A 26,067-nucleotide genomic window follows, 5' to 3' on the forward strand; every position below is an offset into this window, starting at 1 on the left:
TATGCTGCCTATCCTTTTTGAATGGGACAATACTATCAGGTGATTTGGTTTAGGCCCTCATATTCGGTTGTTTGTTGGTTTTGGCCCTTAATTATGATTTTCACCATGGGTATATTAGGGTCCGTTTGACTCAGCTTTTTCTAAGCTTATGCAATATAAATTAAGTTTTATGGTATTTTTTAAGTTCACACTGGTGAAAATTGTAATTTTATAAGCTATTTTATCATACAGTACCTTGACAAATTTATAATAATATATAAAAATTGCATAAGTTGTTTGCATAAGCTCTAAATAAGAGGAAAAAAAAGACGGGTCAAACGCTACCTTAGTCTATGATGATCATAAGTATATATTATGGATATGTTTATGGCAAGATATTTTAGTAGTGCTAATAATTAAGCATGACAATGGGCGGAGCGGAGATCCTTTTTGTTTTCTCTATTTTTAATGGTGTGTTTGGTTGAGTGGAAAAAAGAGTAAAGGAAGGAAAACTCAAAAATCGATTTTTGTGTTTTCCTTTTTTTTTTCTTCCATCAAACCAAAGAGACTCTAAATCTAATAGAATTTGAATATCTATGTATTTGTTCTATTCTTATGAGGATAAAAATTAGAACTTCAATCTCATATTCCGTGTAATTCGAGTATCATGCTCTGCCCTATTTCCACAATAACTTGGATTTAATGTCATCAATATTGAATTTAAAGATGAAGTGTTACATTTGAGACTAAAATTGACATCTCTTTTGACATTAAAAGTCGTCACTTTTAAGATAAAATACATGAGTTAGAAAAAAATTGCAACATAAATTTAAAATAGAGGGATTACTTTCGTGAATTTAGTAAAATAAGAAGATTAAAACTGCAATTAAAATAATTTTTTTTGACACAATTAAAATAAAATATTAAATATCACATTTTAATATTCATGTGGGTGTTTATTGGTTTAGGCTTGTGGGTGTTTAAATGGGACAATGTTCTTACTAAAAACTACACCAAACTATTATCTTAATTAACTTGGTCAAACAAAATAAGTCACTTATTCTATTTATATTCTTCGTAAAAGGAAAATAAAAGTCTCTTATTATACAAAAAGTTTTTGGAATATCCATCACGTCTCAAATAAATGAATGAATTGATGGATAAGAACTAAAAAGGATCACTTTGCTCTTTCTCACTTTTTTCTTAACTTACAACTTTTAAAGCTTCAACGTTTTCCCCGGGAAATCACTTCTACATATGTCACGTGAACTACAAGAACTTCTTCCACGTCACCATGTCACATTAAAAAAAAAACTATATTATATAAATCAATATCAATATCAATATAATAGCTTAACTATAGGAAATTGAAAACAAAGAATTCATTTTGAATGATTTGAGAAGATTTGTTGAGAGTAACGTCTATAAGGTTTTGTGAGAAATTGAAACAAAATTTCCGAGATACTTTGCATGGAATTCTAAGTGAAATTAACAATAATTAGAACCAAAATGGCTAGTTTGAAGAACATCAATGTCATCACAAGCTCCACCAAGGTTTTGTGCCTCTCTTTCTCATAACTTTTCTTTATTCTTCAATCTTCAATTATATCATGACTTGCATTATTTGTTTATGTATCAAGAATAGAAAAACACCACATGTGCTTTTACTCTATAGCTAGAAAGGTTTTTGTATGTAACCTATATAATTCTAGTTCTAAATTGTTGTTGTGGTACCCTACGAACTTTGATATTGCAGCCGCAATTGCACTTGTAGTGTCGTTGTAGAGACCTCTAGAACCTTTATATTGTTGCCAAAATTGCGATTGCAGATTGCAATTTAGAACTATGTGTATGAATAGTTTTAAATTACGATTGCAGTTGCATTATTGTCGATAATTGCTGGCAAATATGGTTGATGTAGCTTAATCTAGTTTGGGGCCAGATCATAATCGTGGACAATTTTAGAACTCTTATATAACCATTGCATATATCAACTTAGTGTTTTCTTGTGCAGGCACAAGATTCAAACTTTCAAAACAAAACAATAGTTGGAAATATTGTGAGGAAGGTGTTCAAGATTCTTTTCTATCTCCACTTGATTCTAATATCACTTTTGGTGATTTCCCTCACAATCTATGGCCTTATCACCACCTCTCAAAACCACAATTTCCACCTAATGAATTGGTACCCTCCACTCTTCACCTCAATAACATGTGCTGGAGTTTTTGGTTTCATTTGGCAATGGATCACTCTCAAGAACCCTAAAAAGGCCATAAGAGCAACATTTTGGCTTAGCCCTTTGCTTACATGTGCAATGGCTATTATGTTTGTGTACATTGAATCTCCAATAAGTCTTGCATTTGGTGTTATTGCTTTGGTTTTTTCATTGATTCAATCTCTTTATGGTTGTTGGGTCAATCATAGATTTGAATATGCCAACAAAATTTTATCAACTTCATTAGTTGATTTTCCTATCAAAACCATGTGGTTAACATTTTCATCAATTTTTATTGGAATTATTTATTGCTTTTTTCTTGTTATTGGAATTGGAGGAGCTAGAGCAATTGAAAACAAAACAAAATTAACATCCTTGTTCATCTTGTTAATTTTGTTAAGCCTAGGATGGAGTATGCAATTTCTTAAAAATGTGATTCAAGTCACAATTTCAAGAATAAAGTATATGAATTTAGGTTTTGGAGAAGTTATGGACACAAGAGTTGCATTTAATGACACATTAAAGTACTTAAGTGGAAGTGTTTCAATTGGTTCAATTTTAGTTCCATTTATCTCAACATTTAGGGGGTTTGCTAGGTCATTAAAAATTATTGGAGGAGATAGTGATGAGTTTATGTTTTCTTGTGTTAGTTGCTATATGGGAATTGCAACAATTCTTGTGAGTTGTGGAAATAGATTTGGATTTGTTCATGTTGGAGTTTATAATAAAGGGTTTGTGCAAGCATCATGTGATATTTGGGATATGTTTAATAGGGTTGGATTGGTGCAACTTATTGACTTGGATCTTACTGGATCATTTTGTTTCCTTAGTGGTGTGGCAGGGGGTGCAATTAGCAGCCTAGTGAGTGGAATTTGGAGCATTGTGTTGCAAAAGAACTATGCTACTGAATTGTCCATTTATGCTTTCCTAATTGGGTACTTCATGGTAAGATTTTCTTTAAAAAATTTGCAAGAACTAAGAACTTATATTCATTTTATATTAAGCTTAAATGCAGTTTTGACTTTTTACCCATATATTAAGAATGGTTTATTTTCACCCTTTACTATATATTTACTAAAAGTACCAATGAAAATAAAAATATAATTAGGAATTTAATCCTTCTATTTTTAAATCTGGGATTTTGGTCATTAATTTTTTAAATATCTAATATTTTATTTTAATATGAAATTGGGGGTAGAAATTTTGAGTTGTGGTACACAAAAAAAATAAGGCAAAATAGAAGAAATACATGTACTATGGAGCCAAAAATGTCATCAATATTACTTGCCACATCATCATATCATTTAAAAATGTCAAAGATTTAAAAAATTCAAAATCACATATTTAGAAATGGAAGTACTAAAATCTCAACTTATATAAAATAAGAAGACCAATGCATTTGTATTTTCAAAATTAAAAAAAATATGTGAATTTTGGTACATATATATAGCTTCTTCCTTTTTGCAGTTTTTTTTCTCTTTGATTTATTAAAATTAGTACAGTATATTTTTAGTTCTTCATGAGACACCCAATAGGGACTAAAAGTACTAGTTTTGCATTTTAAGGACTTAAAACATATGAAATTTTATTGAAACTAAAATGAACATATTTGTATATTTTTAAGAGATGAAAAATATGTTTAACTCTATATACAACTATATGCAGGTTAGGTTGGCTTTGGCATGGCCACAAGCATGTGTTTCTGCTTACTATGTTGCTTATGCAGAGAATCCACAAAGCACTCATTTTGATTCTACTATACCAATGCGCTTGGAACAGTTACAAAGATCTCAAGTTTAGAAAATATTATGTGAATAAATTTTTTTTTTTAAAAAAAAGAGAGAGAGAATTTATTGTACTATAGATATAAAGGTTTAATTTTGTAGACTTCAATTATGATCAACTTATCTTTTTTTTTTTAGTAGGATTCCTTTTCCATTATCACAATTTTTAGTAGGATTTCTTTTCCATTATCATAATTTTTGTCGGACTTTATTTACTTTGAGACTAAATACTAAAGGTAAATGTTAACGAGTGCCCCCAGGTCATTCTTTAAACTCTTAAATAGTAAGTTTTTTTTATAGAATTTTTATGGGAATGCGTAAAGTCAACGCATTGAAAATTGTAGTGTTTCATTTTTTGAATAAAAAACTTCTTTAAATGAAATGCTTAAAGAGTGCTCCGGGGAACACTCGTTAGCAAGACCCAGCTCTAAATTATCGGAGCCCCTTCCCCTAAGAATCAAAGGATTAATGTAAAAAAAATACTAATAATTTTTATAGTGAAAAATTAAACGGTGAATGTTAGTATTATTAATTTTTATAGTGAAAAAAGTGAAAATTATACTCTTAATCTTATTACCATTTCATGTTTTAACACTCAAATTTCAATCGTCAAATCATCCTTATATTGCATTATTTCAAGTTAATCTTAACAAGAATAAATCCCTCCTTAGACACGTTGTATTAGATCCAATTTTGGTGGTGTATATTGAAAAGGTCTTATTGAGAGATTGTAACACAACTTTTCTAATTTCTTTGTGTTTATGTCATTGAGATTAATTAAGAACTCGTTTTCTAGTAATGCATGTTATAATTTTAATTTTTTCGTTGTTGTGAATTCGTCAATAAATCACACTAATAAAAGAACTTGATGTATGGAGCAATATAACGGCAATCAATGATTAAGCGGAATAAGCAATAATAATAATAACGATAAATAAGATAAAGGAGAAAAAAGAACACGATAATTTTCTTACCCAGTTCGGTCCAACAATGACCTAGTCTGGGAGAGAGCAACTCATCCGTTCCACTATATCAAAGAGTAACTTTACAAAGAGTTTCAATTGAGTTACAAGACTTAATCATAATTCTACCCAAAACCCGAATCTCTTCTCGTGGCCAAGAGACTCAATTTGATAAGTGTTTCCCAAGGTGTACCACAAAGATAGTTCGCCCACCCTAGAGTTGTACCAAGAGAAAACTCTTTTTCCTCTCTAAAACCCTAGCTCTTGTGAGGTGGCAAACCCTAATCCTTGTCTCTACATGATTTCTCTCTCTCAATTTTTCTATGAATAAAGTGATCCCTATTTATAGAAAAATATATTCCAAAAAAAACTAGTAACAAATCTATTTTAAAATAAAACAAATCCAAGTCATAGTGCTTTCCAAGAAAAGATTTCTTTTCACAAAAAAATTGCAAAACAGCAAAACTGCATTACGCGTCTGCGCCTCGCGCAACCCTCCATGCACTTCACGCAGGAGGCAGAACCTGACTTCTGAAGACAGAAAACAAGTATGCACCTCGTGCAGCTTTCCCGCGCCTCGCACAGCAGGCAGATTCACATCAGATTTTCCTGACTTCTTGTAACTGAGATTTCAAGACATATTTCAACAATTCTCCACCTTGCCTTTAAATGGATAGTGACCCCATCAACCACCGTGCTGCACTCCATCCTCCTTCAACTCTCTCATTCAAGAACACCATCCAAGTCCAGGTCTCACTTGCACCTTGACCTAGGTACCATCCTCCACTTGCTTCCCACAACCTCTCATTCATCCTCGGATTGTCTTCCGCCCCTCATGAAGATCTTGCCTCCCACTACCATAGGATGTTTGGTAGCACCCACAAGATTCACCGCACCCTCTTCAGCCTCCAGAGTGGTCAACTTCGTACCTCCCTGAAGAAACGCTTGCTCCCCAATATCATCGACATTTTAGATAGCTCAACAAGCTCCATCATCCCTCTTAAGCCCCCGGATTGTGCCTTTTTCGTCCTCCTGAAGAATTGCTTGCCTCCGACTATCCATGGATTTTTGGGATAGCCCTACAAGCCTCCACCACCCTTCGACCCCCAAAATGCCTTCCGTCCTATCGAAGTATTGCTTAGCTCTAAACCAACCTTGGAATTTTAGGCGGTTCCACAAGCTGCAACATCAAACTCCCCTTGCACCCAACTACCTCCAGCAGTCCTACAAGTTCTCAAGTTTTATCATTGTTGCTTTCAATTGCCTCCCTAAAGATCCTCTCAAGGTCTTGCACTTCTTCAGCCACAATTGAAAACATGATCCACAAGGTCTCCATGGTCATCCCCCTTTGGTTCAACAATACCATTCTCCTCCCTATCTTCGATTAGATAGCTAAGAGCTAATGTTGATTGTCTATCACTATTGGAAGACTCCACCTCAAACTGAGTTTCCCACCAAAGTATACACACCATATCTCTACCTTGTAACACGCAAGACCTCTTCAACTCCTCTGAAACATACTTCAAGCTATTGTTAGTCTCCAACAATTCTAGTTAAGTTCAACACCTAGTAAACCTTGTTCACTAGTCCAACTAAACCCATGTCACTAACAGGTCCACCCGAAGTCCCACAACTGAACCACATTATGAGAGTCACCACTAGTTATAGATGCATTACCAACTATCTTTGCATCTAAGTTCAGAAACATACCTCATTTCACCTTTTCTGTCATCATCACCTCTTAGTTCTCTACATCTCTTCACCATAGTCACACTATGATTCAGACTCAAACAATAAAAGATTCATCACAAGTTTTTTTTTTTTTTTGTGTTTTTTGTTTAGCCATTTTCTCTTATTTCATTTTTTTTCTTCCAATTCGTTTTTCCCCTACTCTCATTTTCTCCAATTCTTTCAACGAATGTTTTGGTTAAAATTATAAAAAAAAAAATTAAAATCCATTATTATTATAATTAATATCATTGTTGTTGTGGTAAGTAAACACCAACCAAGAAACTTCTACAAAGAAAAATAATAAAAAAAGGAGATGATTGTGAGTATTTGTGTGAGGATTTAATGGGTTTTAAATCGATAATTTTTCAATTGCTTGGTTGGACTTTTCTATTCACTTATGAATATTTTATGATGCATAGATCTAGCTAGTAATTGCTTAATTAGTTTGAAATTTCAATGAATTTAATAGAAATAAAATTGGGAGATTTTTGCATTAATATTGATTTGAAGTTGAAAAGAAACGAAAACACACAAGAAACACCTAGAGGAAAGAGATGATGGAAAGAGAGAGAAAATAAATTATCACCTAGAAGCACTACATCATAATATTGTTAATCCAACGGCTCATGTAATTTTCCCATGGTGGGAGACCTATGAAGCCTTTCCCATGCTAGCATCCGCCACTAAGAACTTATATTCATTTTATATTAAGTTTAAATTCAGTTTTGACCCCTATATTAAGAATGGTTTATTACTTTATTTTCACCCTTTACTATATATACTTTTAGTACCTATGAAAATAAAAATATAATTAGGAATTTAATCCTTCTATTTTTTAAATCTGGAATTTTGGTCCTTAATTTTTTAAATATCTAATATTTTACTTTAATATGAAATTGGGGGGTAGAAATTTTGAGTTGTGGTACACAAAAAAATATGGATCCAAAAATGTCATCAATATCACTTGCCCACATCATCATATCATTTAAAAATGTCAAAGATTTAAAAAATTCAAAATCACATATTTAGAAATGGAAGTAACTAAAATCTCAACTTATATAAAATAAGGAAGACCAATGATGCATTTGTATTTTCAAACTTAAAAAATATGTGAATTTTGGTACATATATATAGCTTCTTCCTTTTTGCAGTTTTTTTTTCTCTTTGATTTATTAAAATTAGTACAGTATGTTTTTAGATCTTCATGAGACACCCAGTAGGACTAAAAGTACTAGTTTTGCATTTTAAGGACTTAAAACATATGAAATTTTATTGAAACTAAAATGAACATATTTGTATATTTTTAAGAGATGAAAAATATGTTTAACTCTATAAACAACTATATGTAGGTTAGGTTGGCTTTGGCAGATGGAAGACACCATATTTGTCTCTCAAAGCAAGTATGCAAAGAATATGATCAAGAAATTTGGAATGGACATTGCAGCACACAAAAAAACTCCAGCTGCTACTCACTTGAAGTTAACCAAAGATGAGAAAGGCATTGATGTTGATCAAAGCTTATACAGAAGCATGATTGGTAGTCTTTTGTATCTCACAACAAGTAGACCTGACATCACTTTTGCTGTTGGTGTGTGTGCAAGATATCAGGCCAAACCAAAGATGAGCCACCTTGTACAAGTCAAAAGAGTTCTGAAGTATATTAATGGGACCAGTGACTATGGGATTCTGTACTCACAGACAAAGAACTCTACCTTAGTAGGGTATTGTGATGCTGACTGGGTTGGAAGTGCTGATGAAAGGAAAAGTACATCAGGAAGTTGCTTCTTTCTAGGTGACAACCTAATTTCATGGTTCAGCAAGAAGCAAAATTGTGTGTCTCTATCTACTGCTGAGGCTGAATACATAGCTGCAGGAAGCAGTTGCTCTCAACTGATGTGGATGAAGCAAATGCTGAAGGAATATAATGTTGACCAAGATGTCATGACATTATACTGTGACAACTTGAGTGTAATCAACATTTCAAAAAATCCTGTTCAACACTCAAGGACTAAACATATAGACATCAAGCATCACTTCATCAGAGACCTAGTAGAAGAAAATTGTGTGGAGCTAAAGCATGTTGGTACAAATGAGCAGCTAGCTGATATTTTCACAAAAGCACTTGATGCAAATCAATTTGAATTTTTAAGGGGCAAATTAGGAATTTGCCTGCATGAGGAAGCATAGCAGTTACAGCAGTTATGACGTGTAAAAGGAAACCGCTCTCCTCTCCCATTCATTAATGCACGCCAATTTAGGGAAATCATTACAAACTTCCCTTAAATATGTCATCACACGCAATCAATTTCTTTTCTCCCAAAATCTAATTTTTGTTCGAGAACCCTATTCTTCTACTTCTCCCTACAAACCCCATTTGTTCATCTTCTCAAAACTCAGAAATCACCACCTCAACATGTCTGAATCATCTCAAACCACCAAGTCCGCTCGTTCCACACGATCAAAAGCAAAGATTGAATCGTCTAAAATTATCAAGGATGTTGTTCCCATTACCACTGTGCATACTAGCAACACCAAAGTTCAATCAAGTGCTGCTGAGAAAAAAGGAAAGGGTAAATCAGTAGAGAAGAAGAGTAAAACTCCAAAAGTAAGTCAAGCTATTTCTCCCTCTGTGACTAATAAATCTGGTAAGGAAAGCTCTAAACAGAAAAGAAGGGATTATAAGTCTAAAATTCCTTATACCATGTCTGAATTAGTTTTTGGAGTTCAATCATTTGTCAACACATTTGAGAAAACATCTGAGACTATCGAAGGTGAACCTCAGAACCCTAAACCTGTGTTTGAAGTGGTTGAAACCAAAGCCCCAACTTCTGATAACCCTAATTCAACTGAGAATTTGGGATCTGCTGCTGAGAAGAAGAATATTACCTCTGAGCCTGTTGAATCTGAAATGCAAACAGATGATACCCCTACAGAGATTGACTCTAAAACTGCTGATAAATCACCAACAATTGCTGAGATGGTGACTGAGAAATCAAATCATGTTGTTACTGAAGAAGATGTCATGCCAGATGTTGAGACATCATTGAATCAACCTGAGGATGCTGAAACTGCTGACAAGGAAACCATGAAGGAAGCTGCTGTTGAGAAAGATGTTGAGACAATTGTCACAGCATCTGATTCTTCTGATGAAGAAACTGGAACTGCTCAAGAGGGTATTTCTGATGATGAAGAAGATACTTGAAATCTGGCACGCAGTGAACACAATGCTGCACAAGATGCTATAGCACACGTTGCAGCAAGACAGTCGCAGAACACAGTAAATAAATAAATAAATTGCAGAACAATAAATAAGACAGGTAATTGTTAACCCAGTTCAGTGCAACGTCACCTACTCTGGGGGATACCAATCCAGGAATGAATCCACTATAATAGCTCTAGTTCAAAGCCCTCGACCAACACCCGGTACTTGACTTATCACCTAGACACTACCCGTGCAATCCTATCTAAGAACCTCTTAGATAATGAGACCCCGTCCCAAATTCCCTCTAACAACACGTACCATGTTGCTGTCAATAATAATAATCAAGATGGAGACACTCTCCTAGAAGCTAGACCACACTCTTGCTTAAAAGCTTATGAGTGAATCACACACACTAACTCCGTGCTTCAAAGCTTAGGAGTAGCTTACAATTAACAACCAAAACACAGTCTTAAACTTGCATCAAATTGACACAAGAAAGGCTGACAAAAGACACAAACTCTAAACCCTAAAAACTCACACTTTGTAAAGAACACGGTTTAGAATACATGAGTAGAATAGCTTGAGGCTTCACATATTTATAGTCTTCAATTGTCTTGATGTGCAAGTTAGGTCTTCAGACAAACACAGCTGTAAAAATTGCGGCCAACCCTATATTATTTCCAGAAATATAATTTGTTTTGTTTCATGTGTGGCCAAACAAAAAAAACATAAATTATTATTTTCAAAAATATAACAAGTTATATTTTTGTTTTCAATAATAATTCTCAAACCGCCTTCAGGAAAACTTGTAGAACAAGCCACGTCTTGAATAGTCGCACGTGCTTGGATATAAAAACGACTTAAATCTTCCTTTGATTTGAAAAAGAAATTCTGCGCAAAACAGAGTATTAGGATGCTGTACGATGATGCTACAGCATCGCAATCCAGCATCTGGCTGGTTGGCTTTTGCAAAATTTTAGCCAATCTCAAAAACCCAACAATCTCCCCCTTTGGCAAATTTTGGCTAAAACAACCTTAGGCCAGTGCATAGAGAGATACAGTCTAAACTTTCCTTCGATTCAACATAAGCACACAACTAGGAAAGAAAGTAGAACGATGCTAAGCTATTTAAACTTTCCTTCGAGTCAACATAAGCACACAACTAAGAAAGAAAGTAAAAAGTTCATATAGCTAGCACGTAAGCATCAGAGGCATGCAACAGCGGAACATAACACATCTTAGCCTCAAAGTACAGATAGAGAGAAATAAACTCTCACATAGTGGATTCAAGACAGGAGAAATAAACTCCGTAAAATTTAAGTAACGCCACAGGGAATAGGAAAAATAAATTCCTATATAAGCATGCATATTAAAAGTAGTAGAAAAATAAATTCTACCTACTCCCCCTCAATATATGCATAAACTTCCACTCCCCCTCAAATTATGCATATCACATAAAACATGCTATACTAGATGCTATAGCATTTTTCATCACATCATGCACATAAACACCATTTTACTCCCCCTTTTTAGCCATAAATTCTGACAAAGAAGGTCAGTTCCATAGAATAGGAGCAAAACAGAGAACCATAGAATACCAAGTAGCATAAAAGTCGCAGGATGTCAGATCATAGAGGATCACATAGAGTGCAGAGAGAATCAGAGCATAGGAACTCATAAAGTGCATACACAAACCATCAGGGCATAGAAAACCTGGAGTATCGGACCCAAAGACATGGATTATGCATGTTACAATCCAGAGAGCATCAAGGCGTAGCCCAACATATTAAAATCCAAAAGGACATGCAAATAAAGCATAAGCAGGTCACATAGAAGGACTTGCGTCAGAGTCCTCCTCCTCTACCTCAGTATCACCACCTGCAATATCATTAAGAACACCAGGATTGACATTGAAAAAACACCTTGAGGTCAACAGTCATTTGCTTCCTAGGCAAAACATCAGTTTGACTGGTTGACAGATGATGCAGCATGTGTACCCTCAAACAGTCTAAAATCAAAAGATAAATCACAACCTCTCTTACTAGGAACACCAGCCTTAGTACAAATGTCAGGATGTTGAGCTAGAATAATGTCACACATCAGTGTAGGAAAGTCTATAGACATCTTCACAGTACATGGCTTACCATGCAGAACAGTTTCATCAAGAATATAAGAACCAAAGGCAAAAGGTGATCTGGTCCCTACAACATATATAAACCTAGCCAAACCTGTAGCCACAGTATTGGAATGAGTAGTTGGAGCCCAGTTGCAGTTTTCATCAATCCAGCTGCATTAATCAAAGCTTTTGGCATTGTAAAAAAACTTCACTTAAATTCCTTTCCACAGCAAGCCTTCTTTTTATCACAAATTTCCACCTGTCAACATTTTCAAAACGATGAAAGGAAATGTTGTCAATGGGTACAGGGGATACATCTTGAGGGATCCTTTTTTTCTTCACAGACTTCTTTGAGGATGCTGTAGGCGATGTAGTAGCATGTTGGTCTTCCTCAAACTCTGAATCACTTGAGGAAATAGTCTTCCTCCTCAAAAGCTTCTTCTTTGGCTCAGAGGGCCTAGTAATCTTACTCCACTGTCTTTTAAGACCATAGATTTTCTTTTCCTTGGCAGTCTTGACAGGAACATTAGAAACAGCTACACCTTTACCAGCATTGCTCCTTAACCTCCTAGTACTAGAAGCAGGAGTCCTCTCAGTAAGGTTGAGATTGTCCACATAAATAACATTTGAATCTTTCTCAGCAGATTCATCAACATTCAAAGGAACAAACATAGTTTTACCACTATCATCAACATAAGGGATCACATAGATATCATGAACAAAAACATTATCAGTAGTAGTTGCTTCAGAACCCTTTTCTTTGTCAGGAACAATAACATCGTCTGGAGACTCGGGTATCACGATGTTATCCAAATTTTCCCGTGCTGCAGATGTTGTAGCATCATGTGCAGCATCTTTCTCAGGAACACTCTTCTTGACATGTTCCAACACAGAGTCATCTTTGACCTCAGTTGGAGCGCTAATATCATTACCAACAAATGTTAAACACAGCAGGGGAGAACACCACATAACTTTCTCTGACAAATACTTTCTCACCACAAGAAACATCCTTATCATCAACAAACACACAATTCTTACCAAATCTTCAGATGTTTCAACATTACCCATAATAGCGTGCATTACTAAATAAGTTGAAGAGAAAACTGCACGCCACACTTGCAATAATTGATATAACTCTTCAGATAGGCAAATCCCAAGTTTGCCTCACAATTTTTCAAATTGGACCGCATCTAGAGCCTTAGTAAAAATATCAGCCAGTTGTTCTTCAGTGGCAATATGCTCAAGAGTCACAATACCTTCTTCAACTAGATCTCTAATAAAATGGTGCCTAATATCAATATGCTTCGTCCTGCTATGTTGGATAGGATTCTTTGAAATATTTATGGCACTAAGATTGTCACAGTACAATGCCATAGCATCTTGTACCACATTGTACTCTAGCAACATTTGTTTCATCCATAATAGCTGGGAGCAGCTACTACCAGCAGCTATGTACTCTGCTTCAGCTGTAGATAAAGATACACAGTTCTGTTTCTTGCTGAACCAAGATATAAGATTGTTGCCCAAAAAGAAACAAGCTCCCGAGGTGCTTTTTCTATCATCTGCACAACCTGCCCAATCAGCATCACAATACCCTACTAGCATAGAATTCTCACCATGAGTATACAGGATCCCATAGTCACATGTACCATTCACATACTTCAAAATTCTCTTTACTTGAGCAAGATGACTCATCTTTGGCTCAGCTTGGTACCTAGCACATACTCCTACCGCAAAGGTAATATCAGGCCTGCTGGCTGTAAGGTATAATAAGCTTCCTATCATGCTTCTATAAAGACTTTGATCAACATCAACTCCCTTTTCATCTTTGGTAAGCTTTAAATGGGTTGCTGCAGGTGTTCTTTTATGAGCAGCACTTTCCATACCAAACTTCTTCACTATATTTCTTGCATACTTGCTTTGGGAGATAAAAATAGTATCTTCCATCTGCTTTACTTGGAGCCCAAGAAAGTAGGTTAGTTCACCTACAAGACTCATCTCAAACTCAGACTGCATTTGCTGCACGAAATGCTGTACCATCTCACTAGACATTCCTCCAAAGACAATGTCATCAACATAGATTTGTGCTATTAGAAATTTGCCTTGATCTTCTTTCACAAATAGAGTCTTGTCATTTCCTCTTTTCCTGTAGCCTTGACTAATAAGGAACTCAGTCAATCTTTCATACCATGCTCGAGGTGCTTGTTTTAATCCATATAGAGCTTTCTTTAATTTGTAAACATGATTTGGAAAGCTTGGATCAACAAACCCCTTTGGTTGTTCCACACACACTTCTTCATTTAAGTACCCATTGAGGAAGGCACTTTTCACATCCATTTGGAATAACTTGAATTTTAGAATGCATGCCACTCCTAGAAGTAATCTAATGGATTCAAGACGAGCAACCGGAGCAAAAGTCTCATCAAAATCTATCCCTTCAATCTGTGAGTATCCTTGTGCAACCAGCCTTGCCTTGTTTCTGGTTACAGTTCCACTTTCATCAGACTTGTTCTTGTAGACCCATTTGGTACCAATTACATTTGCATTTTCAGGTCTAGGAACCAAGTCCCAAACTTCATTCCTCTTGAACTGATTTAGCTCTTCTTGCATAGCATTTATCCAGAACTCATCAGTCAGAGCTTTCTTCACATTTTTTGGCTCAAATTTAGACACAAAACAAGCATTAGAAACTAAGTCAAGTGTCCTTCTAGTAGTAATTCCTTGATTGGGATTACCAATAATCAGGTCTGTAGGATGATTCTTTTGAGTACGAGTAGAAGGTCCTTTCTTTGGAGTAGCAGAGATTTGTTCAGATGCAGTAACCTCTGTATCATTCTTGGATTCATTAGTAGTTTCACAATCTACACCACCTGTTATAGATGCTGTAGCATCTTCTGTATCATCTTCAGCAGTTTCACTTGAGGTGTCATCTATTACCACATTTATAGACTCCATCATGGTTTTGGTTCTATTATTATATACTCTGTAGGCTCTACTATTTGTTGAGTATCCCAAGAATATGCCCTCATCACTTTTAGGGTCCATTTTGGTTCTTGGTTCTCTATCAGACAAGATGTAGCATTTACTACCAAACACATGGAAGTGCTTAACAGTAGGTTTCCTCTCTTTCCATAATTCGTACAGAGTAGTTGTTGTTCCAGATCTCAGGGTGACACGATTATGAATATAGCAGGCAGTATTCATAGCTTCTGCCCAAAAACCATGTGAAAGCTTCTTTGCATGTAACATTACCCTTGCAGACTCTTGTATAGTTCTATTTTTCCTTTCTACTACACCATTTTGTTGTGGTGTAATGGGAGATGAGAATTCATGTATGATGCCTTCAGAGGCACAGAAGTCAGAGAACCTGGAGTTTTCAAACTCCTTACCATGATCACTTCTGATCCTTAATACAACATTGTTTTTCTCCCTTTGAAGTTGAATACATAGATCTTTGAACATATCAAAGGTTTCTGATTTCTTTCTAATAAAATTTATCCATGTGTATCTAGAAAAGTCATCAACAACAACATATGCGTACCTTTTACCTCCCAAGCTTTCAGTTTGCATAGGACCCATCAAGTCCATGTGTAGGAGTTCAAGAACTCTGGTGGTGGTAAGATGCTGCAGCTTTGGATGTGGCATCTTGGTTTGTTTCCCAATCTGACAGTCTCCACATATGCTACCTTCTTCAATTTTGAGATTTGGCAGTCCTCTGATGGCTTCTTTAGATATTGCTTTCTTCATGCTTCTTAGATTAAGATGACCAAGCTTTTGGTGCCATAGTTTTACTTCATCTTCTTTAGTGATTAAGCATGTTGACATATTTGTTTCTTCTTGGGGAACCCATAGATAGCAGTTGTCTTTTGATCTGACACCTTTCATCAGAATCTCACCTTCGTTATTTGTAACCAAACATTCAGACTTGGTGAAGTTTACTTTCATTCCTTGGTCGCATAGTTGACTAATACTTATCAAGTTTGCAGTCAATCCTCTTACTAACAGAACATTGTTTAGTTTAGGCAAGCTATTACTTCTGAGCTCCCCTATCCCAACAATTTCTCCTTTTGCACCATCACCAAAGGTTACAAAGCTGGTTGAATAAGACTTTATACCAACAAGAAATTTACTTATTCCGGTCATGTGTCTTGAACAGCCACTATCGAAGTACCAGTCTTCCCTTGATGAAGCTCTAAGTGATGTGTGAGCAATCAGAGCAGTAGTCTCTTTTTCAGGTTGAGTTGTATCACTTTTCTTCTCATTTTCACCTTTAGGTTTCCATTCTTGTTGAGTAGAGGCAGTTGTGGAAACAGGTTTATGCTGAGGACGTCTGTTAGGGTACCCATATAGTTTGTAGCAGTAAGGCCTTATGTGCCCTTTTCTACCACAGTAATGACATCTCCACGCATGGTGTTTTCTTCTATTTCTTGACATGGAATGCTGCTGATGATGCTGCGGCTTTTGATAAGGCATCCTTTGCTTTTGAGTTTCTCTAGGATCCATGTACATGAGGTCAGGACTATAATTTTTGAATTTGTTGACATTCTCATAGCTAAGCCCAATATTCCTAGGCTTTCGAACATTTTTCTCTAAGATTTCCTCCAGTTGACCATCAGCCTTATGAAGTTTGTCAAGATGCTCATCATCTTTATACAACATGTCAGAGAATTTTCTCAACCGCCAAATGTCAGCATTTAATTTTTCAATGACTTCCTTAGCTTCTTCAAGATCAGAGGACATATAATTTACCTTCTTTTGAAGTTCCTCCATCTTTGAGATATTCTCAAATTTTTCTGCTTTTAACTCATTGATGGTTACCTTTTGTTTCTCAATAACCCTGCAGATTTCAAGATCAGAGGATAGATAATTTACCTTCTTTTGAAGTTCCTCCATCTTTGAGATATTCTCAGATTTTTCTGCTTTTAACTCATTGATGGTTACCTTTTGTTTCTCAATAACCCTGCAGATTTCTTCACTCTTAAGACAAAGTTCCTTGTAGGATTCAGCAAGCTCTTCATAGGTTACCTCTCCATCATCAGATTCTGTATCAGATGTAACAATACCTGTTAAGACTGAGATATGTTTAGCAGTTACAGATGCTGTATCATCTTCTGAGTCATCATCCTCAGACCAACTGACAGTTAGCCCTTTCTTTGTTCTCTTCTGATATGTTGGACACTCAGGTCTGATGTGGCCATATCCTTCACATTCATGACATCGAATGTTTCTGTTTAAGCTTGATTTTTCCTCACCTTTTGGTTTTCCTTGATTTTCATTGCTGCGCATAGTGCCTGGAGCATTGTTTTTGAAATTTGATCTGGGTCTCTTATCCATTCGTTTCAGAACTTTGTTGAATTGTTTTCCCAATAACACCATGGCCTCAGAAATACTCTCATTAGATTCTTCTTCATCCTTCAGTTCTTCTTCATTATTTTTAGATGAGAAGGCAATGCTCTTATTTTTCTTTTCACTTCTTCCATTTGCAACACTTTCATAAGTTTGGAGTGATCCAACCAGTTCATCCAGCTTCATCTGAGATATGTTTTTGGCTTCTTCCATAGCTGTGACTTTCATATCAAATTTCTTTGGAAGTGATCTAAGCATTTTTCTTACTAACTTTTCTTCGGGAATTTTCTCTCCCAAAGCATCAAATTGATTATCATAGTCTAGAATAGTCATATGAAAATCTTGAATTGTTTCCTCCTCCTTCATACGTAAATTTTCAAACTGAGTAGTAAGAATCTGTAATTTAGACATTTTTACCTGAGGAGTACCTTCATGAACAGTTTCAAGAATCTTCCAAGCTTCCTTTGCTGAGACACATTTTTTGATCAGTTTGAAGATGTGTTTGTCTACCCCATTGTATAATGCATATAGTGCTTTTGAGTTTCCCAAAGCAAGCTCATCCTCTTCTTTAGACCAGTCCTCCTCAGCTTTTAGTTCAAGTGTTGGCTTTCCATCCTTGTCCATGACTACAGGGGGGTCCCATCCTTTCAGAACAGCCTTCCAAGTTTTGCTATTCATAGATTTTAGGAAAGCAATCATGCGTGATTTCCAATAATCATAGTTGGAGACACCAACTAGAAGCGGTGGTCTGCTTACAAGCCCTCCTTCTTTTTCCATGTTGCCAGACATTCTCCCTGGAGCTCACCCTATAACCAGAAAGGGTGCCTGCTCTGATACCAATTGAAATCTGGCACGCAGTGAACACAATGCTGCACAAGATGCTATAGCACACGTTGCAGCAAGACAGTCGCCGAACACAGTAAATAAATAAATAAATTGCAGAACAATAAATAAGACAGGTAATTGTTAACCCAGTTCAGTGCAACGTCACCTACTCTGGGGAATACCAATCCAGGAATGAATCCACTATAATAGCTCTAGTTCAAAGCCCTCGACCAACACCCGGTACTTGACTTATCACCTAGACACTACCCGTGCAATCCTATCTAAGAACCTCTTAGATAATGAGACCCCGTCCCAAATTCCCCCTAACAACACGTACCATGTTGCTGTCAATAATAATAATCAAGATGGAGACACTCTCCTAGAAACTAGACCACACTCTTGCTTAAAAGCTTATGAGTGAATCACACACACTAACTCCGTGCTTCAAAGCTTAGGAGTAGCTTACAATTAACAACCAAAACACAGTCCTAAACTTGCATCAAATTGACACAAGAAAGGCTGACAAAAGACACAAACTCTAAACCCTAAAAACTCACACTTTGTAAAGAACACGGTTTAGAATACATGAGTAGAATAGCTTGAGGCTTCACATATTTATAGTCTTCAATTGTCTTGATGTGCAAGTTAGGTCTTCAGACAAACACAGCTGTAAAAATTGCGGCCAACCCTATATTATTTCCAGAAATATAATTTGTTTTGTTTCATGTGTGGCCAAACAAAAAAAACATAAATTATTATTTTCAAAAATATAACAAGTTATATTTTTGTTTTCAATAATAATTCTCAAACCGCCTTCAGGAAAACTTGTAGAACAAGCCACGTCTTGAATAGTCGCACGTGCTTGGATATAAAAACGACTTAAATCTTCCTTTGATTTGAAAAAGAAATTCTGCGCAAAACAGAGTATCAGGATGCTGTACGATGATGCTACAGCATCGCAATCCAGCATCTGGCTGGTTGGCTTTTGCAAAATTTTAGCCAATCTCAAAAACCCAACAATACTCAATCTGAAGAAAGCAACCAGTCTATTCCCATCAGTGAGAAAGAAAAGGAAGCTGAAAAATCCTTGGATGCTGAGAAAGGAAAAGGAGATGATGTAGTTGATGTTGACACTTATGAGACCACCAAGCCTGCTGAAAAGAACTACTGGTGGTATAAAAAGAGAGGCTGAGAAGCAGTTCAGGTAAAGTTGTGCCTACTGCAAGCAAAACTCCTGCACCTATAGTCAAAACAACAGGTGTTGGACCAATGAAAGGATGGAGTAAAGTCTTTGCTCCCACTAGCAAGAAGAAGGAGACCTTGAAGAGGAAGAAAGAATCATCAAGTGATTCAGATTATGATGCTGCAGAAGATGTTCCAAACATCTCATCTCCCACACCTAAACAAAAGCTACTACAAAGAAAGTGCCCCAAAATGTTGAATAAGCTCCTTGTGACAACATTTCTTTCCATCGTGCTGCTTTTGCTCTAAGATGGGATTACATATACCAGAGGAGACTAGCTGTGGAGAGGGAATTGACCAAAGATGCCCTGAAATGTCAAGACATCTTTCACTGCATCAAGGAAGCTGGCCTGCTGAAGACTGTTGGTGACTTTAGTCCCTGTTATGAACTCCTGGTCAAAGAATTTCTTGTCAACATTCCTGAGGAGTGTGACAATCAACTGAGCAAAGACTATCACAAGGTGTATGTCAGAGGTAAATGTATCAATTTTTCTCCTACTGTGATCAATAATTATCTAGGAAAGTCTGTAGAACCTAAGGCTGAGTTGGAGGTTGCAAACGATGTTATGAGTTATGAGATTACTGCTGGTAAGGTCAAGGTGTGGCCCAAGAACAAGTTGAATGTGAAGTATGCCATCCTGAATAGGATTGGGTCTACAAACTGGGTACCAACCAATCATGCAACAAATGTTGCAACAAGTTTGGGTCGTTTCATTTATGTTGTAGGAACCAAAGTAGATTATGATTATGGTTCTTTTATTTTTGATCAAACTATGAAGCATATTAGATCCACTGCTGTTAAGATGCCCATAGCATTTCCATCTTTGTTATGTGGGATCATTTTGGATCAATATCCAGATATCAAGGTTGTGACTGATACTCCTAAGAAAAGGGAAACTGCTTTCACCTTTCATCACAAATTGTTTGGAGATCATAATGTTGCAGACCATGTTGGGACATCTGCTGATGGAGCTAGTACTATGACCAAAATGGAGATCATTGCTGCTCTAAAAGTTCAATATCGGGAGATTGATAAACAGAAAGATGAGCTTGAGGAGAAGAAGAAAATGTTTGTGAAGATGATTCAAGGTCTGGAAGCTGATGATGCACCTGTCAAAGTTAGTGAAAACGTTGCTGCTGAAGGTGAACCCCAAGATGCTGATGATGAGGTCTATGACACTGCTACAGATGCGGAGGATGATGACTCTGATAGCAGTGATGAAGAATGATTATGTAATCTTTTTATTATTTGGTTTTGCTGTACTTTTATTTGGTTTGTGGGTTTTGTGCCCTGGATTTTAGCACCTTAGTGCATGGTTTGTAACTTTGTTTAAATTCTGCACTTTGGATACTATGCTTTCCTATTTTGGCACATTTTGTGGCTAAAAAGGGGGAGTAGACTTTGATTTGTTTGTTTCTGCTACAATGTTGTTGTGTCTTTTGTCGTGACATGTTTTAAGACACTTGTGTGTAAAGTAGCAGTAAGCAAGTATTCAGGGGGAGTAAATTTCTTTTACCCTGAGATGATGCACGATCTGATGAATTCAGGGGGAGTCTTTGCTAGATGGATGCTGCCCTGATTGGAAAATCACGTGCTTTGATATTCTGAAGAACCTGTGATGTGATAGAAGTTGTGCTACCATATGTTGCAACATCTTTGCTAACATATGACGTATTTTGATTACTCATATACGCTCTGATACCACGATAGATAACCATGTTTATTTTTGCTCGAGGCTATTTGATGATGACTCCGCTGCTGCCTGCCTCTGATACTTACATTTTTTCACCTATGTGAAATTTTGTTTATAATTCTCTAACAACCTTCATTTTGTGTGATTATGGTGACTTGAAGGATTGCGCTTTTATATCTCTCAAAATGGCCTGAAATTGTTTTAGCCAAAAATTGCCAAAGGGGGAGATTGTTGGATATTTGAATTGGCCTAATTTTGCTAAAACAAATATGCTAACAAGATGTTGGAAAACATGTTACAACATCCTATTTGCTAAGGAAATCTCGCGCATTTAATATGAGCATCTGCTATATATGGAAATCCACTTAAGAGCGCGTTTATTGAAGATTTGATCTGATCAGGTGTTTTTGAGATAAGTCAGACTTAATGGAACAACTGTATGACTATACTTATCTTCTAAAGTCATTCAAACACTTTTGGAAAGTTTTGATATATCATTGATGAAGATTGAAAATGAATCAGATCACCTTTTATGATTCTCAAGGAGCGTCCTATCTATTCTAAAGCAAGTGGAGCGTGCTAGTTCACTATTTATATGAAGACCAAGTTCAAGACTAAGGATCTCATTGAAAATATTAGAAATATACAATTGAGTCTTTATTGAGCAAAAGTGTCTGTCTTTGTTAATTGTGATTCTTACTTGTGGATTCTATAACACGAGTTAAGAACTGAATTTGTTATTTGCTTTTTAAGGTTACTCCTAAGCTTTGAAGTACAGAGTTAACTGTGTGTGATTCACTTGAAGCTTTTAAGCAAGAGTGAAATATTGTCTTGGTAAGTTGTTACCACATTATTCCCAACATTGTATAAACAACACAGGTTGTGTTGGTTGAGTGGAAGTGAGATGGGATCTCATGTCTAGGAGTTCCTAGGCAGAAGTTGCATGAGTAGTGTCCAGGTTATAAGATGTAAACCAAGGGTTTGCTGGAGGTCTTAGTATAAGACATAAATCCAAGGGTTTGCTGGAGGTCTTAGTGACTAGAACTATTAGTGGATTTCCTTCCTGGATTGGTATCCCCCAGAGTAAGCAGTTGGCTGAACTGGGTTAACAATTACTTGTGTAATTTATTTATTTTCTGTCAGTTTTTACATGTTACGTAAGATGTGCCAACAATCAATACAACATTATTTATAAAGCAGTTGTTGGGACATCTTGTGTAACATCATTTTAGTAATACCAAAATTTCATTGATGTGTCTCAATAAAATATCAAATGATTTTCAATTTTTCTAAATTTTTCTATAGATGGTCTATAATATAAACTTTCAATCCAACGGTGAATTTTGTAACTTATGGGCTACCATATTAGCTTGCTTCCTAGAGAACTCAACCAATGAGTTTGAACATAAGTTTAGTAAACAAGATTTACAATCTATAATAATAAACTCAAAATAAGATAGATCATGTGTTGTCGGGTTAAAACTGTTGACAACAACGCTCTTAGCATCCAAATTAAAAATAACATTGTTCAGCCCCAATTCACCTGCCCGTTTGATTTAACTTATAAACTTTGTAAAACAAACTTATAAACTATAAACAACTAGCTTCATTATCTTGAAGCAACTAAACAACGGACCTGGATTTCCTACAGTTGAAAAACCACACAGTTTAACACTGTAATGAATCTTTACCTCTGATTTTTGATCAAACGGTTTTGATTAAATATACTCTAAAATAATCCTGACCATTCATTATGATCGGACGGTTCACACCGTAACTGCGTCAACGCAGTTACAGCAGGGAATCTTTTTCCCTAAACAACTAGTTGACGTGTCACTGACTACCCCACCGCCAATTCCATCATGCCTCTTGAAGAAGTGGAAGTTGACCACTTCTTTCGCTCTCTAGAATTATTTTTGTCAAAATATGATCTATCCAAAAAAAATAAAATCATAAACATATATATATACAAAATCAAGTTAAAGATGGTAACTATAAGTATCCAAAACCCAAACTTAACAAGAAAAAGAAAATCCAAAACCCAATTCAAACTCTGTCTAGACTCTAGACTAGATTAAGAAAGTGTACATAATAAGTAGAAATATAAGGTGGAACTCCGATACTCTTAATTATTCATCTTATAAAATAAACTTTTAACTACTAGATAATTTGATTTGTCAAAAAAAAAAAAAAACTACTAGATAATTTGACAATTTTTATTTACTAATTCTATTATTAGAAATTTGTTTAAAATTAAAATATTTCACATTGTATTGTAAGTAGCTATGGCTTGCTCTCTTAAAATCCAGAGTGCAGCTACCACTGAGTAGATGGTCAAATTAGCACACTACTAAACCCACCTACCCCATAATTTTTTTTATATTAATTCCTAAATTCCTATCATAAATAGAAGCTTTGGCCACCCTTTTGTTCAAAACATTCCAATTAAACATTCTTCTTATCACATAATCCTGTAACACAACAAACAAAATGGCTGCTGCTGCTGCACCTACAGTCCCTGAAATAGTCCTCCCTTCCGCCACCGGACAACGGAAAATGCCGGTAATGGGCCTCGGCACTGCGCCGGAAGCAACCAGTAAGGTAACTACAAAAGATGCTGTCCTTGAAGCCATCAAACAGGGTTATAGACATTTTGATGCTGCTGCTGCTTATGGTGTTGAACAATCTGTTGGTGAAGCTATAGCTGAAGCACTTAAACTTGGATTAATTTCATCTAGAGATGAACTTTTTGTTACTTCTAAATTGTGGGTCACTGATAATCATCCTCAGCTCATTGTTCCTGCTCTACAGAAATCTCTCAAGTAATAAAAACTAAAATTCTAGTTCTAGCTACTTTTTTTTTTTATATAAAAGAAATTATATAAGTGAGAAATTATTATTAATTAAATTGACATTAATGATCATTTTACAACAGTTTTCAAAGTGATTTGAACTATATTCGTTAAAGTTACAAAATCAAACTCTTACCACTGAGTAGACACATAATCAAATTCGACACTTATGATGTATACATGTTTGTAATTTGCAGGACTCTTCAATTAGAATACTTAGACCTCATTTTGATCCATTGGCCAATTACTACTAAACCTGGTGAAGTTAAATACCCTATTGATGTATCAGACATTGTAGAATTTGACATGAAAGGTGTGTGGACATCATTGGAAGAATCTCAAAAACTTGGTCTCACCAAAGCTATTGGAGTCAGTAACTTCTCTATCAAGAAGCTTGAAAAATTGCTATCCTTTGCAACCATCCCTCCAGTAGTGAATCAAGTAATTAATACTACTAATATCATAAATTGAAATTAGGCTAACCATATTTTACTTGAATTAATATACTAATAATCATTGATTAATTAATCCTAATAGGTTGAAGTAAACCTTGGTTGGCAACAAGAGAAACTGAGAGCTTTCTGCAAGGAAAAGGGTATTATTGTAACTGCCTTCTCACCCCTAAGGAAGGGTGCTAGCAGGGGAGCTAATTTAGTGATGGACAATGATATACTCAAAGAATTGGCAGATGCTCATGGCAAGACTATAGCTCAGGTATATATAATATCATCATAAGAGTGTGTATATACCACAATGTTTTAAAAATCGAATCGAAATTTTCGATTTTATAAAAAATCCATTGGTTTGATTCTTACTAGTTTAATTGGTTTTCATTTCCTTTGCTCTTTATTTTTTTATTTATCATTTGATTCAACCGTATTTAAATCAATTGAACCAACAGAATATTATCTGAAGGCTTCAACGATTCGATCTTCGATCCGGTTATTAAAACATTGATTTGATTTATTTTAGTTATATTACTTTAAGAACTATATATGTTTTACCTGTTCATAAATTTAATGTTTCAATCAAATAATTTGCAGATTTGTCTTAGATGGTTATATGAACAAGGATTGAGTTTTGTGGTTAAAAGCTATGACAAGGAGAGGATGAACCAAAACTTGCAAATCTTTGACTGGTCATTGACTGAAGATGATTACAGGAAAATAAGTGAAATCCATCAAGAGAGACTCATCAAAGGACCAACCAAGCCTCTTCTTGATGATTTATGGGATGAAGAATGAAAAATCAATACAATTTTAATGAATGGATGTTGCTACTTACTCTGAATAAAGCAAGGGTCATCATCATAGTGGTTATGAGTACACTTTGTGGAGTGGAGTTGCAAGTGTTTTATTTTCAAGAGGTTTGATTTTGTTCTATGTACCGTTTCTCAAAAGAGTAATTTTAATTCTCGGAGCCTTCTAACTTTTCTTCCATAGTTATTCTTCTAACTTTAATTTTATGAGTACCGTTTCTCAAAAAATAAGAATAATTGACCACTTGTAAAATAAAAATTTTAATATCTCACCACCAAATACAAACAATGAATGAATTATTTGTCTTTCATCATCTATATTCGTATAAAAAATACTTGTAGTTGTCACCCAATACAATAATATATTATGCGATGATTGTCACTCTTATGGGACACTTATCCTATAGCACTGTCTCCCATACTTTCCAATTTAATACTAATGTCTATACAGTACATTTCAAGTAGACTGCAAGACAATCAAGTACTGCAAACAATACAAAAACTATATTTTTGTCTTGCAGTCTAGTTGTAGTGTACTGTACAGTGCCAATTATTTAGTCAAACATCTGCATTATTTATTAGCATAGTTTGAGAAAATTAACTTTTCGATGATGATACTAAACCATGTCCATGGGATCCATCCACCCACCGCCTCTCAGATGATTTCAGTACTTAGTTAATGAAATTCAATTGAAGAAATATAATATGATTGAAAGCCTATGCAAAATTATAATTTACAAGGGACTGTTTAATTTGTAAAATATTATAAAATAACAAAGTAAATTTTTAACCTATTAAATACCTTTTTATTTTATAGTCTCTCCGGTTCTAAATATAAGAACAAAACACTTTTTAGATTAA

At 35.4% G+C, this 26,067-nt stretch overlaps 4 protein-coding genes across 4 annotated transcripts; all 4 read left to right on the forward strand.

Moving 5' to 3' along the window:
• The first annotated feature begins 1,334 nt into the window (after positions 1 to 1,334).
• On the forward strand, positions 1,335 to 4,017 carry LOC123885151 (protein PNS1-like). Its single transcript, XM_045934418.1, has 3 exons — positions 1,335 to 1,533; positions 1,994 to 3,139; positions 3,860 to 4,017. The coding sequence occupies exons 1-3, from the start codon at positions 1,489 to 1,491 to the stop codon at positions 3,992 to 3,994; spliced, it is 1,326 nt and encodes a 441-aa protein (XP_045790374.1). The 5' UTR covers positions 1,335 to 1,488; the 3' UTR covers positions 3,995 to 4,017.
• A 4,067-nt stretch (positions 4,018 to 8,084) lies between these two features.
• Positions 8,085 to 8,596, forward strand: LOC123885946 (secreted RxLR effector protein 161-like). Its single transcript, XM_045935281.1, has 2 exons — positions 8,085 to 8,482; positions 8,545 to 8,596. The coding sequence occupies exons 1-2, from the start codon at positions 8,085 to 8,087 to the stop codon at positions 8,594 to 8,596; spliced, it is 450 nt and encodes a 149-aa protein (XP_045791237.1).
• Positions 8,597 to 19,429: 10,833 nt separating this feature from the next.
• Positions 19,430 to 20,631, forward strand: LOC123885947. The gene is made up of 2 exons (XM_045935283.1): positions 19,430 to 19,612; positions 19,672 to 20,631. Exons 1-2 carry the CDS (start codon positions 19,430 to 19,432, stop codon positions 20,629 to 20,631), a joined length of 1,143 nt encoding a protein of 380 aa, XP_045791239.1.
• Positions 20,632 to 23,510: 2,879 nt separating this feature from the next.
• LOC123885831 (NAD(P)H-dependent 6'-deoxychalcone synthase-like) lies at positions 23,511 to 25,610 on the forward strand. The gene is made up of 4 exons (XM_045935161.1): positions 23,511 to 23,918; positions 24,146 to 24,389; positions 24,486 to 24,662; positions 24,992 to 25,610. The coding sequence occupies exons 1-4, from the start codon at positions 23,587 to 23,589 to the stop codon at positions 25,190 to 25,192; spliced, it is 954 nt and encodes a 317-aa protein (XP_045791117.1). The 5' UTR covers positions 23,511 to 23,586; the 3' UTR covers positions 25,193 to 25,610.
• The last annotated feature ends 457 nt before the right edge of the window (positions 25,611 to 26,067 follow it).

The sequence above is a fragment of the Trifolium pratense genome, linkage group LG5 (assembly GCF_020283565.1).
Source record: "Trifolium pratense cultivar HEN17-A07 linkage group LG5, ARS_RC_1.1, whole genome shotgun sequence".
NCBI lineage: Eukaryota > Viridiplantae > Streptophyta > Magnoliopsida > Fabales > Fabaceae > Trifolium > Trifolium pratense.